The sequence below is a fragment of the Leishmania braziliensis genome, chromosome 35 (assembly GCF_000002845.2).
Source record: "Leishmania braziliensis MHOM/BR/75/M2904 complete genome, chromosome 35".
Taxonomy (NCBI): domain Eukaryota; phylum Euglenozoa; class Kinetoplastea; order Trypanosomatida; family Trypanosomatidae; genus Leishmania; species Leishmania braziliensis.
Window position 1 is genome coordinate 945,739 of NC_009326.2, and position 12,085 is coordinate 957,823.

General features: G+C 56.6%; 2 protein-coding genes across 2 annotated transcripts; both read left to right on the top strand.

The window, feature by feature from the left end:
- Window positions 1-631: 631 nt before the first annotated feature.
- LBRM_34_2400 (conserved hypothetical protein) lies at window positions 632-7,525 on the top strand (the record flags this gene model as incomplete). Its single annotated transcript, XM_001568299.1, has 1 exon — window positions 632-7,525. The coding sequence occupies one exon, from the start codon at window positions 632-634 to the stop codon at window positions 7,523-7,525; it is 6,894 nt and encodes a 2,297-aa protein (XP_001568349.1).
- A 2,062-nt stretch (window positions 7,526-9,587) lies between these two features.
- Window positions 9,588-10,772, top strand: LBRM_34_2410 (conserved hypothetical protein; the record flags this gene model as incomplete). Its single annotated transcript, XM_001568300.1, has 1 exon — window positions 9,588-10,772. One exon carries the CDS (start codon window positions 9,588-9,590, stop codon window positions 10,770-10,772), a length of 1,185 nt encoding a protein of 394 aa, XP_001568350.1.
- Window positions 10,773-12,085: the final 1,313 nt, after the last annotated feature.

Here is a 12,085-nt window from a genome sequence, read left to right on the forward strand (position 1 = left end):
ACCCACACCCACACATCCTGGTCCCACCGATTCTCTGGCTCTCTTTCTTTTGCGCTCTTGCCCTCTTCGCTTCTCTTTTGTTTTTCTTGCTCGTATCTGCTAGTAGAGTTTTGCGCGGTGTTTCTGCTCTTCACAGGTTTACCGGGGATTACAACTTTCCTTCGCCTTGCCACGTCGGCACTTCTCCTCAGCTTCTCTCGCGTTACATCCCTGTTTCTTTGTTTTGTTATTACTCGTGTTACTTCTGCAGAGGCGTCTGTGTACCGCTTGCAGCGCCGCATCTCTCTTGTTCGTCGCACGTCTGAAGACGTGGGCACACCCGCAACACACGCATACGTACCGGGGCAGTAGGGGCGCGTGCTTCTACCGTTTCAGCCTATTGCGCTCTTTCTCTACCTCGGGGAGTGCGCCGGGGAGGTGTGCAAATTCGAAGGGTTGGAAAACGAGCGAGGCACTTGTGGGCTTTCTTGTCACCCCCCTGGGGAAGCAGAAGCTGCACACTGTCTTTTATCTTCCCTTTTCCAGGGGGTTTTCTGCGCTTCTCTGCACGTGTGCTCCTCTCTTCTCGTACGCAATACAGTCCTTCTCCTTCCCCTATCGTCCTTGCCCTTTAGCGGCCTTGTGACCAGCAATGGACATCGGCATCTATGATTCCAAAGCGCAGGTGAGGGCTGTCGTGGCGGAGTGGAAGGCAATGAACTTCATCGGGCTCTTCGAGGCTATTGATGTCATGTCCATCTCCCTCGTAATGGGATTCGAGAGGTATTTGCGCAAGTTTGATTCAGCAGCTGCCATCCCAATCCTGGTTGACGTGTGCAAAACGTTCATTAAGGAGAATACGCAGGGCGACCTCATCGTTGTATCACTGCGTGCCCTTTCGCTCATCATGGAGCACGTTCCATCGTCTTACGAGGCAGCGCAGTCATTCCACGTCTCTCTCGTGGAAATCTCATCGCAGGCAATCCACCGAGCGCTCCGCACGGAGTGGACGTTTGTGCAGTCGAACAACAACGCGATGATTGAGGAGGGTCTGCGTGTCATGCGCTTCATCAGCAAGGACGATATGACGGGCGAGCTCATCCACCGTGTTCCTCTCGGAGACTTGCTCACGCTGTGCACGGACTCCCGGCCGTTGGTGGCGCGACAGGCGTTAGAGACGCTGCTGATGATGAGTTGCAAGGTAGTCATGCCGTCCGAGCTGGAGAGCCCGAGTCGTTCTTTCGCCTCCAATATCTTTTCCGTATCGAAGTGGAAGAAGTTGTTGCGCAGCGGCACCGATGGTGGCAAGCTTGGCCGCAAGTTCTCTTTCAACAGAGGCTCGTCAACGAAGGCGACCGCTACCGAGGGCACGGTGCCGTACGCAGACCACCCTGTAGTGACACAGGTTGAGAATGTCATCTCACCGCTTCTTGTCTCCCTGGTCGAACAGTACGCCAAATCACTCGTGTCGATTCCAGAGCACTGGATTCTGCTCGAGCTGTCGCTGCAATGCCTCGGCACGCTCATTGAGCGAGCGCTGATTTGTCACCGACCTCACACAGCCCGTGCCCTTACCTCGCCCCTGCTGCCCAAGATACTGTTTCAGCTCATTCTCGACACAGAGTCGAACGTCACTCTGGAGCCCAGCGTTCGCATCGATCGCGTCCTCCTGTGCGAGACCACCTTGACGCTGCTGACGAGCTGCCACCGCTACCTGATGCTTGAGAGCTTGCAGCTGCCGGAGGCGCGCCGCTTCTTCCAGCTCATTCTGGAGGACTCGACGGACGAGATTACCACCCTCCTCGACGACCCTTTCCCGCGCGCTGTCATTGCCACCCGCAGCACGCAGAACCGCGACAAGGATCACATCACCTCCATCGCTGCTCTGCAGCTCTTCGTATTAGCCTGTCCGACGGTGCCATCGGATGCCTTTGGGCTGAAGCCGAAGCTGGTGCTGCCGGTACACCAGTGGATGTGGGAGGATGAGATGCGCCACAAGAACTGCATGATCGAGGAGCAGTGCGTGTTGCTCGAGAGGAGCTGGGCGCGACTCGATCACCACGCCTGCATCCCTCTCCGCCTAAAGTCTGCCAACGTAGACTTGCGCACCATGACAATGTGGAAGGGTCCTAACGGAGTACACCGCAACATCTTCCGCGCCTACATCCCGTTTGTGTACCACTTCGCAGATGAGGCAGCGTTGCGACCCATCGTTGCCGTGAAGGAGGCCGGGCCCTGTGCGGCGGACGGCACTATGCTCGTGTGGAAGCTGACGACGTCGGAAACGCATGACCGCCACGCGATGGTCAGCACTATAATAACGAAAGAGGTGAATAGCGACACGGGCAGCTCGAGCTCGACGAGGCGGGGTCGCTTCAAAGGCTCTATCACGTCGCGCACGTTGTCCGAGAAAGAATCCACGAACGCGTCGGCTTCTGTGCTCCCGGCGGTGGTGCTGAACACGCAGCTGGAGGTGCCGGAGGATCACATCTCGCTTACCGAGGAGTACTTTACCTCCCTGTGCATATTTGCAAAGAATACGTCGGGGCAGATGGCGAAGCAGGTAGCCACGTGTGCGTGCGCGTCGATGCTGCAGCTCATGTTTCTGTCCGGTGCCTCGGAGCGCTTTGAGAAGCTGATGACCAAGGCGGTGCTGCCCATGTGCGAGATGTGCCGCGAGGCTCTCATTTCGGCAGACAAGGCAACCAAGGCGCTCGCTCTGACGATGATTGGTTGGATGCTGCACCACCCGATGGCCGAACCGTGCGAGTTCACGGGAAGTGCTCTGCGCTGCGGTTTGCTGGACCAGCTGGAGATCCTCTCCAAGATGGCGCTGCTCGTGCACGAGAGGCCCACGCGGACCGCGACGCTTGCAGAGAAGGCGAACACACTGGCGGGCTGCATAGTGGAAAAGATTAAGAATAGCCGCACCTTACACATCGGTGGAGACGCGGAGGTGAATGTGACGAGCAACACTACTCTTGATCGAGCTTTTTTCTCAGAGGCTATGCTGCGTGTGCAGACGGTGCTGGATGAGCTACAGCGGTGCCAGTGTAAGGCCGCCAAGGACCCGGTGGCGACCAGCAGCAGCAGTACGACCACAACAGCCGACAAACAAGGCAGCTCTGCGTGTGTGAGTAAGGTAGAACTCGACACACACGAGAGTGCAATCCGCGAACTCCTGCGTATCTTCCAAGAGTCGAACGACATCACCGCCTACGAGGTCTTCAACGCTGGGGTAGCCTCCACGCTGCTGTACTATCTCCTTGGTGATCGGACGTTGGAGGACGTGGCTGGGGACACGGTGGTGTACGCCTCCGGCGCCGCTGCCTCCACCTTCCAGAGCAAAACTGTCTCTCTGCAAGGTGTGCACATGGGACTGATAGACCGAAACGCGTCGTCGTGGGCGGCGATGATGGCCAGTGGCATGCATGTCGCCGACATACTTGCCATGTATATGGATGAAAAGCGCATGGAATGCTTTATCCAGTGCGCGGTAGCCTACCCCACTGGGATGCGCCGGCTAGTGTCCACCCTCACTTCGAACCTGTCGCTGCAGAGCTACCTTCCACTTGTTGAGTCGGTGGTAACCTACAACAAGGTGGTGTGCAAGACGCCTCTGCAAGCGCATGATGCGCTAGTCATGATCTCTCCATTAATCACACTCTGCGGCGATGCTGGCCAGCGCATCTTAGCCGCCATCAAAAACACGACAGGTGATATTTCACCGCTGCCTCACAGCGACAACTCTGTAACTGCGGACGGCTTCTCCTCGACGCCGGCTGCATCACACCCGAGAAGGGCAGAACCGAAGCTGAGAAAGCCGGGGTTGCTGTCGTCTTCATTGGCACGCAGCAAGGCGATTTTGTCGCGGAGGAACGAGCCGCGCAATGTCACGCGGATCGCAAAGGAATGCTGCATGGAGGGCCACCGCCTTCAATTCATCGAGAGCTACAGGCAGGCGCACTTCTGCAACAAGTGCCACCGCACCATATTCAGTGGACACCACTGCCGCACGTGCAACTACAACGTGTGCGTGAACTGCTACCGTAGCTACACTGGCAATGTAGAGCTGATCCGGTCACTGGCTTCGATAGAGCGGAACCATATACACCTCTGCGCCACTATTGGCGATCTGGAGCGGTGGTTTCGCACCGGGTCCACCTCAACCAAAGGTACTCAGCAGGCCCCGGCTTCGCAGTCGACGCTCAATCATCTCGAGCGCTTCACAACGCGTGTCCTCACCTTCTTGAAGCGGTATACGGAGGTTCGCAACACGCCTGCAGCCACACCCTTCACACATGCCAGCGGTGCAACAGCCCCAAGCTTCCTTTCCTCTGCAAACCCGACCACCAGTATCAGTTTTTCAGTGGAGCTTGCGAAGAAGTTGCTAAGTCACCCGAATGTTGTACGACGCCTAACGTACAAGTACCTCTCGCAGTTTTCGATGCGTGGGGTGCTGCTGGACGAGGGCGCACCGATCATACCAGCCCATGCGACTGCCCTTGACGCTGAGGTGCAGAAGGTACTGAGCACTGCGGTGGAGAGGCAGGCAGCTCATTATATGGTGCAGGAAGCAGTGGAGGAGCGGTACATCTTGTATCGCCCTTCATGTGGCATGCTCCCCTTTCACGAGACGGTGCTAAGCACTCTTTACCGCCGCGCCTTTGCACTCGGCGATTATCAACTGCTTCTGAAGCTGGAAAATTGTCTGCTGCGGCTTGACGGCACCGTGGAGGAGCCGCTGACGCTGCAGGCGAACAGCGCCGTGACGGTCGCGAATCCTGCTGCCGTGTCAAGCGGGCGCCACCTGAATATGAAGTTCATAAAGAAGTCCAAATCGGTCAAGTCGCCGCTTGCAGGAGGTAGGACCTGGTCTTTCAGCTCCTCGGCTTCAATAACGGCAGGGAAGCCGATCACCGCGTCCGAGGAGAAGTTGGTGGAGGAGCGCGAGCTCGAGGGCAACAGTGCTGTAAAGAACAAGACCTACATTTTTCACCACTTCGAGAGTGACTCGGCAGCATGCTGCGCTTGCGGCGCACACTCCCGCGCCGAGTTTCACACGGAGGAGCCGCCGGCGCTCATCTTTACGGCACCCGACTTTGCTCACCGGGCCGATATGCTGCTGCTCATCATGCTTCATCGGGTCCTCTTCGAGGAGACTCATGGGCTGATCGCCTATGCCGCGGAGGCCAAGGACATTTTTGGCGGTGATGACAGCATCTTCGAGAACAGCGCTATCACCAACACATTGGTGCGCTCGCTGGAAGCGTCGGCGCTGCGTGTGAGCATGCTGCCGCCACTCTACGCGCTGCCGCGGTGGGTGAACTTTGTGTTGCGTGAGGGGCGCTTTCTCATCCCGCTGTCAGTGCGGGAGCGGACGTCGCGCTTTTTGGCTTACGGTGCACGGCGCTCCTTCACCCAGCACATGCGCTTCTTCCGTAATCAGCGCACCAACCGGCCATTCTTGAACTTACCGGGTGAGTGGGCGAGGCAGTCGAACCACAAGTTCTCCGTCAGCCGCGATACGTTCGCGCGCGATGCATACATGATGCTGCGCAAGTGCTCTGACGCGCGGTTTCCTATCTCGGTGGAGTTCAAAGGCGACGTTGGCGTCGGTCAGGGCCCAACGGCGCAGTTCTACACTCTGCTGGCGACGGAGGTAAGCAAGTGCTGCACCAAGCTGTGGCGCATGGACGGCGACAAAGCAAGCAACCGCAACAACACCGCTGCGGTGACAAACTCGTCTTTAGCGGTTGTGACCAGAACCGACTCGCTGATGGCTGCTTCGCCGCCTACATCGTTGCCGCGGCGTACCAGTAGCATCACCCCTACGCACTCCCCAGCTCGTGCTAGCTCCATAAAGAACGGTGCCGCTGGCACAGTGAACTCACGGAGCTTTGGCGCCACTTATACGCCGCCTTCCTCAGCTAAGGTTTCGCACGCAGGATCGGTGGACAGTGCTGCTCGTAGCGCAACCCTCAGCCCGAGGCCGTTCATGGCGGGTGCGCTGGACGCTGACGCAGTCCTCGTACCACCACCGGAAGGCTTTTATCCGCGCCGCATGGATGGCGTGCGCTGGTACGTCGAAGACGTAGAGAGTTTTTCCACGACACCTCTACGGTGCTGCAGCAGTGATCGCTTTCTCGGTGACAGCGTCACGGCCCACGCCTTGCACCGGAGTTGTAGCGAACAACTAGGCTTTTCAATGACTCGAAGAGGTCTCAGCTTCATCGATCACGCGTCCACTTGGGGGACTGACAACAATCACCACCATAGCAATAACCTCAGTGCCTCCGCGGCCCACCACAATGTGAACAAGAGAACGGTTTTGGTGGACCGAAATGCTGGTTTGATGCGGGGCTACGCCATGGAGCAGCGGGAGCGTGCCAAGGCATACTACGCCATCGGCGCCGCACTCGGCCGTGTCTTTGTGGATGAGCAGGTGTTTCCGCTTCCACTGTCACGGGCGGTAGTCTACTTTATTCGTCGAGGCGTGCCGGCCTACCAGTCCGTGCTGCCCATCGTGAAGCACACTGACCCACTGCCAGAGTTCCCGATCGACCTATTCGAGCTACCGTTGGCAGCGGTGAGCTGGGCGGATCAACGTCTTGCACAGAGCCTGGCGTCCCTGTCAACCATGGATAAGGCCACCCTCGCTGCGCTCGACCTGTATTTTACCCTCCCTGGTGATGATAACTTCGAGCTTTTCCCTGGCGGTGCTCAGGTAAAGGTCACCAAGGAGAACTTGCGGCTGTATCAGCGCCGTGTTGTTGGAGCGTTCCTGTACGAGTCCGTCGCGGTGCCGTTGTACTTCTTGACGATGGGCTTTCAGGACGTTGTACCGCACGAGGCGCTCACAGCTCTGGAGGTAGAGGAGCTGATTGGCATTCTCTGTGGGGAGGACAAGAACCCAAATGACCCCCTATGGACGACGGACGAGATTCGCTCTGTACTGGTGGGTGACCACGGCTACCAGAACGACTCGCCGCAGCTGGGACTACTGGCAAAAGTGCTCGGACAGCGGCTGACTCCAGCAGAGCAGCGCGACTTCCTGCTCTTCTGCACCGGCTGCCCTCGGCTGCCTATTGGCGGTATCCGCGCTCTCGGTGCCATCACGGTAGTACGGAGCTCTAACGCGTTTGCGGAGGCGCATACTGAGGCATTGCAGGCGGAGGCTGGAACATCGGTGGGCAGCAGCAGCGGCGGCGCTGGATTGATCCATGTGGAGGAGGGGGAGGTTCAAAGCGGCTCACTGGGTGGCTTGTGCAAGCTCAGCGCGCAGACCAACGCGGAGGACACGCCGTCTGTACAACCTGAGACTCCGCGCTGCAACGCATCTTCCCTCTACAGTGCTGTATCAGAGCAGCCGTGCGACATGCCGTCAACCTTTGAGGCTGATCTGGCCGACTCTGAGTGGGCGTTGCCATCGGTGAACACATGCTTCCGGTACTTAAAGCTGCCGCCATACCCGAGCGAGGATCTGCTATACAAGAAGCTGCTGATGAGCATCACGCAATCCGGCGGCAACTTTGAGCTTTCATAGAAACGACGTTTGTACGCGTCTTTCTCCTGTCCTCGTCGCTCTTTTTAAAGCCCTCGACTCTCCCCTTTTTCTCTACTGCGTCATGCACTGTGATGGTGTCTGGTGTAACTCGTGCATTGCTTTGTGAGAGTTGGCGAAGATGCCGCTGTTGCTATTGTTGGGACCTGAAGACGGTGGTAGTGTGGCTTCGGCATTCCCCTCTCCCTCTCTCTGTGTCTGTGTAGGTCAGCCCCTCTTTGCTTTTCTTTCCTTCGCTTGTGTGGAACGGGGATGGAGTAGAGAAGCGCAGTCGTACGGAATAGACTGGCCCGCCCGCCTCCCACCCCCCCCCCTGCAGTGCACTTCTTTTCCTGTTGAGTTTTCCTCTTTGTTCGTCACACTCTCTCTTTCTCTCTTTGTGTGTGTTGTGTGTGTCTGTTGGTCTCCTCACTTCGGACTGCTGTATCCCCTTCTCGCTTTTTCTTCGGCTTCTCATTTTGTGCCTTTTTTTGTTTTCGCCCTTTGGATTTCCTTTGCGTGCCTCGCTGAGATCTGTTGTCTGTGCGCCTCTCTGTGTGCCTTTTCGTTCTCTCTGCTGTTCTCCTCCTCCTTGATGTCCCCTTCCCCCTCCCCTCCCCTTCCCCCTCCCCTTTCCCTTTCCCTTTCCTGCGCGCTCGCTCTTCCTCTGCCGTTCTCCCTGTCTTCTTTTTTCTTTTCATCCTTTGCTCATCGTCTCCCACTTTCCAGCTGGACAACGCGCAAACCCCTCACAGCTCATTTTTGTTCGTGTGCGTGTTTTGTTCGTCTGCTTTCCTTGCCTTTTTGTGTTGTTTCTCGCACACCCCTCGATACGGACTTGGGGTGCTTCTTTGTCCTTCTATCACCTCCGCTCTATGTGCGTGCGTATGACCACATCTCTGCCTGGCATGGGGGATGTTGCCCTCTCCCGCTTTGTGCTTTCCGTTGCTGTACTGCGCCTGCAAATGAGATCGTATTGCTTTTTTTTTTTTGCGGTGTCTCTCTTTTTTCCCTCCCTCTCTGCGATGAGCTGCTACTTTGCGCTCTTGCTTTTACGTCTCTCTCTCTCTTTCTCTCTGTGCGTTGTGCCTCACAGTAACACTCCTCAACTGCGTCAGGAAGTGGAGTCAGCGATGGCGGTGTTTAATTGCGTAAGGCGTTGTGAAAACTGTCGACTTTCAGTTTTTTTTTTTTTTTCCTCTTTCTATATGCGTTTTGCTTCCTCTTTCTCATTTTTAAGCGGCTGAAGTGACTTTGGCTCGTGTCATGCTTAGATGGGTAGCCGGTCTCACTTCTTGCCGATGTCGACACTGCGCGAAGAAGATATACCGTTTCTACTCGGTGCTACTGTTTATTTCACCTCCTCCCTTTCAGTGCAGTCTCCTCTACAGCCAAAGGAAAGGTATTTTTAAAAATGATGGAGACAAACAAACTGTACCAGTGGTGACTCTTGTGGCGTCCTTGAAAAGGCACCCCTCCCCTCACTCGACAGCATACATCATTCTGCTGTGACGTCTGTCGCTCTCGCTTCTTCCAGGAACCAGAAGAATCGGTTGGATGTGTGTGTGTGTGTGTGTGCCGAGGAGAAAACATCATTGTCGCTGTCGCCGGTGCTCATCTCTCTTGTCCCGCGCTTCTGTTGTTGTTGTCTTCTCTGCGCCTCGCCACACTCTGGACCGCCTTCCTCCACGCTCCCTCCTCCCCCACACATACATACAGCTGGAGGCTCGTCGCCTTTCCTGCCACAATTCGCTCCTCTCTAGTCATCTAGGTATGGGTCATCTTTATCTCTTCGCTCTACTCGCTCAACCTCTTGCTCTGCTCCCTGTCCCCTCCCCTTTACCCCTCCCCTCACTATTGTGCGCAGCCACGACGGGGCTTCTTGCCGACTGCATTTCAATCTCTCTGCCCCGGCTGAAGGAAGCTTCTCGGGGCTACGAAGTGAGCCATATTTTCCATCTTAAGCTAGAAAGGCAAAACCACATCATCGCCTCCGCGTCAGCTCGCGTCCACCGCACTACCAACTTGTCCTTCCTGCAGTCCGAGTTCCTCCAGGGCCTCTGTCATGGCGACAGAGGATGAATTGAGGGAGCTTCTCCCGAAGCTGCGCTTCAACAAGGAGTTCAAGAAGAAGCAAAAGTACAAGTACAAGAAACGTGTGGAGGCGCGCGAGAAGGAGCGCGTGATAGTCAACGGCAAGAAGCGCTCCGCTAGCAAGGAGATCGAGGCCGCCAAACATGGCGCAAAGGCGAAGTCCACAACAGCCAGGAAGTCCGATGGTGTAGCAGCGGCGGCCGCGAGTGCGAAAGGGAAGCCGAAAACGCGTGTGCCAAAGCTGAAGGTGGCCAATGTGGAGACTGGTAAGGAGACGCTGAAGAAGAAGAAGGCGCGAGACCTTGTGCGGGAAACACGAAAAAAAAAGAAGACTTCCGCCAAGAAGGAGCCCAAGTCAGCCTCCAAGTCTACCCGTGCTAGTGTGGCCCCCGCCGCAGTCGTCTCGAGCGAGTCTTCCGAAGCAGAGCAAAGAAGGACAAGGGTGACGAAGGACGAGCTGCCTGCGACTGCTGCTCTGGCAGTGTTGTCTGTGGAGCCGAAGCCGGCGATGACGCAGGCAGAGCGCGACCGGGAGCTGCTTGCTCGGGCAATTCGCGGCGATGATCTGTTTGACAGCGACGCAGCCGCGGGTGTCGCTGATGGTGCGGCGTTCGTTCGCCAAGACCCATCGCTCTATCCGGATCACGCTTTTCTTGACGATTACGCGGAGAAGAAACACGCCGAGGCTGTCTCGGCCGACGAATTACTCAAGAACGCGCACAATTTTTTTAAGAACCTCGGCAATCGAGAACGTGCCCTTAACAAGGTTGCAAAGGAGCACATTAAGCACCTCCGGGCAGTCAACCGCCGCGGCGGCGACAAACAAGGATTTCGTTATGTAGTGCCCAAGAGCGTGAAGCAGGTGGTACGAGAGCTACTCTCGGCGCAGAAGGCGCGTGACGGCGAAGAGGACCCCGAGGCAGTTATCGACCCAGGCCAACTTGTGTCGACGTTCGGCGGCGACGGGGTGGCGGAGACTTCTGACAAGCCTGTGCGCCGCAACCGTCGCCGACGCTCACGCACTTACTCGGACTTTTACCAGTTTCAGGTGAGTAGGCGATGGACTCGTAACGCGGAGAACTTCCTTAAGCGTAGCCGACCCAACAAGGCGCTCTTCGAGGCTAAGAAGCACCAGCGCTCCATAAAGAATTTTTGAGACCGATGCGAGTCGCTCAGGTGGCAGCGAAAGGGGACTCTCACCGGAGTGTGCCTTTCACTGCTTCCGCACGTGCTGCATCGCTCATGTTTGCGCGTTGCACTACTTGTCGGTTGGCGTTTTTGTGCTTTGTTGTTGCTGCTGTTTTTTTTTGATTTTTTTTTTTTTGCGAGTGTTTGTTGTACGCGAGCCATTCGATGGTGTTTGATGTTGTTCGAGTTGAAACGGGGGTGGGGGGGGGGGAGGGGTAGGCCATGGAGATTGAGGGGGCAGAGCGGAACGAGGAAAGGGACACTTCTCAGCTTTCGTTCTCGAAGGATACAGAGGTGGTTCTGCGCTTCTCTCTTCTGATTGCCACAGAAGCGATCCGCACCATCGCGCTACGTTCGACTTGTCGCACTTCGTCTTCGGCTTTACACCCCCGCCCTCCTTTCGCCACTCTCCCCCCCTGCGCGTTTTGTTCGCCGCCTGCGACGCTGCCTTCGGCGACGCCCTCGTGGCTTCAGCCATTCGCCAATACACACGGATACACGAATAACCGTACTCGTGCAATGCGTCATTGGCGTTGGAGGAACGGAATTTCATCCAAGAAAGGCTCTCTGGAACGAAACTCCTTTGCTCATGGCAGAGCAATGAAAAAAAAACTCACAGGGATGAGCGAAAGGGTAGACGTGCTGCTCAACAACGGTGTGCGGCTCGACACCCACCCATACCGGTACTGGCGTAGACAGACAGACCTCCCTATGCGCGTACATGTGGCGGATGATTAACGGGATAAAACGTAGCTTTTCTTTTCGAATAATGGTGTACATGCGCCATCGCGCATGTGTCTTCAACAACAAAGCATGACTAGAAGCGCACCTGTCTAGATACAGGCAGCGCAGCGCAGCACAGAACGACTCGACTGCGCGCAGAGCAACAGACTTGGTCGTCCGGCATGCGGGGGTCGTCTCTGAATGTGCAAAGAGGAGCGGAGTTGATGTACTGAAAGGGTCACATGTGCTGTTCGATTACAGCTGCCCAATGAGAGTGGCGCATATCAGCATCATGCGGAGCACGGAGTGAAGCGCGTGCTTCAGGAGCCTCCTTTCACTTGTGCGTGCTGCACTCTGCGCTTTACTGTTACGTTTGCTTCTCTTCCCACTCTCTTTTGGGGGCTGTACGAGCACCGAGCTGCACTTGCCATCGACCACTTCGATGGCGATGTGGACCGCGCACCACGTAGCCAAGCCCTCCTTCTAGTGGTGCTCTTGCTCAGTGCTATCACGGAGGAAAAATTCCGCGTACGGAAACACTCACAGGCACATTCGTGC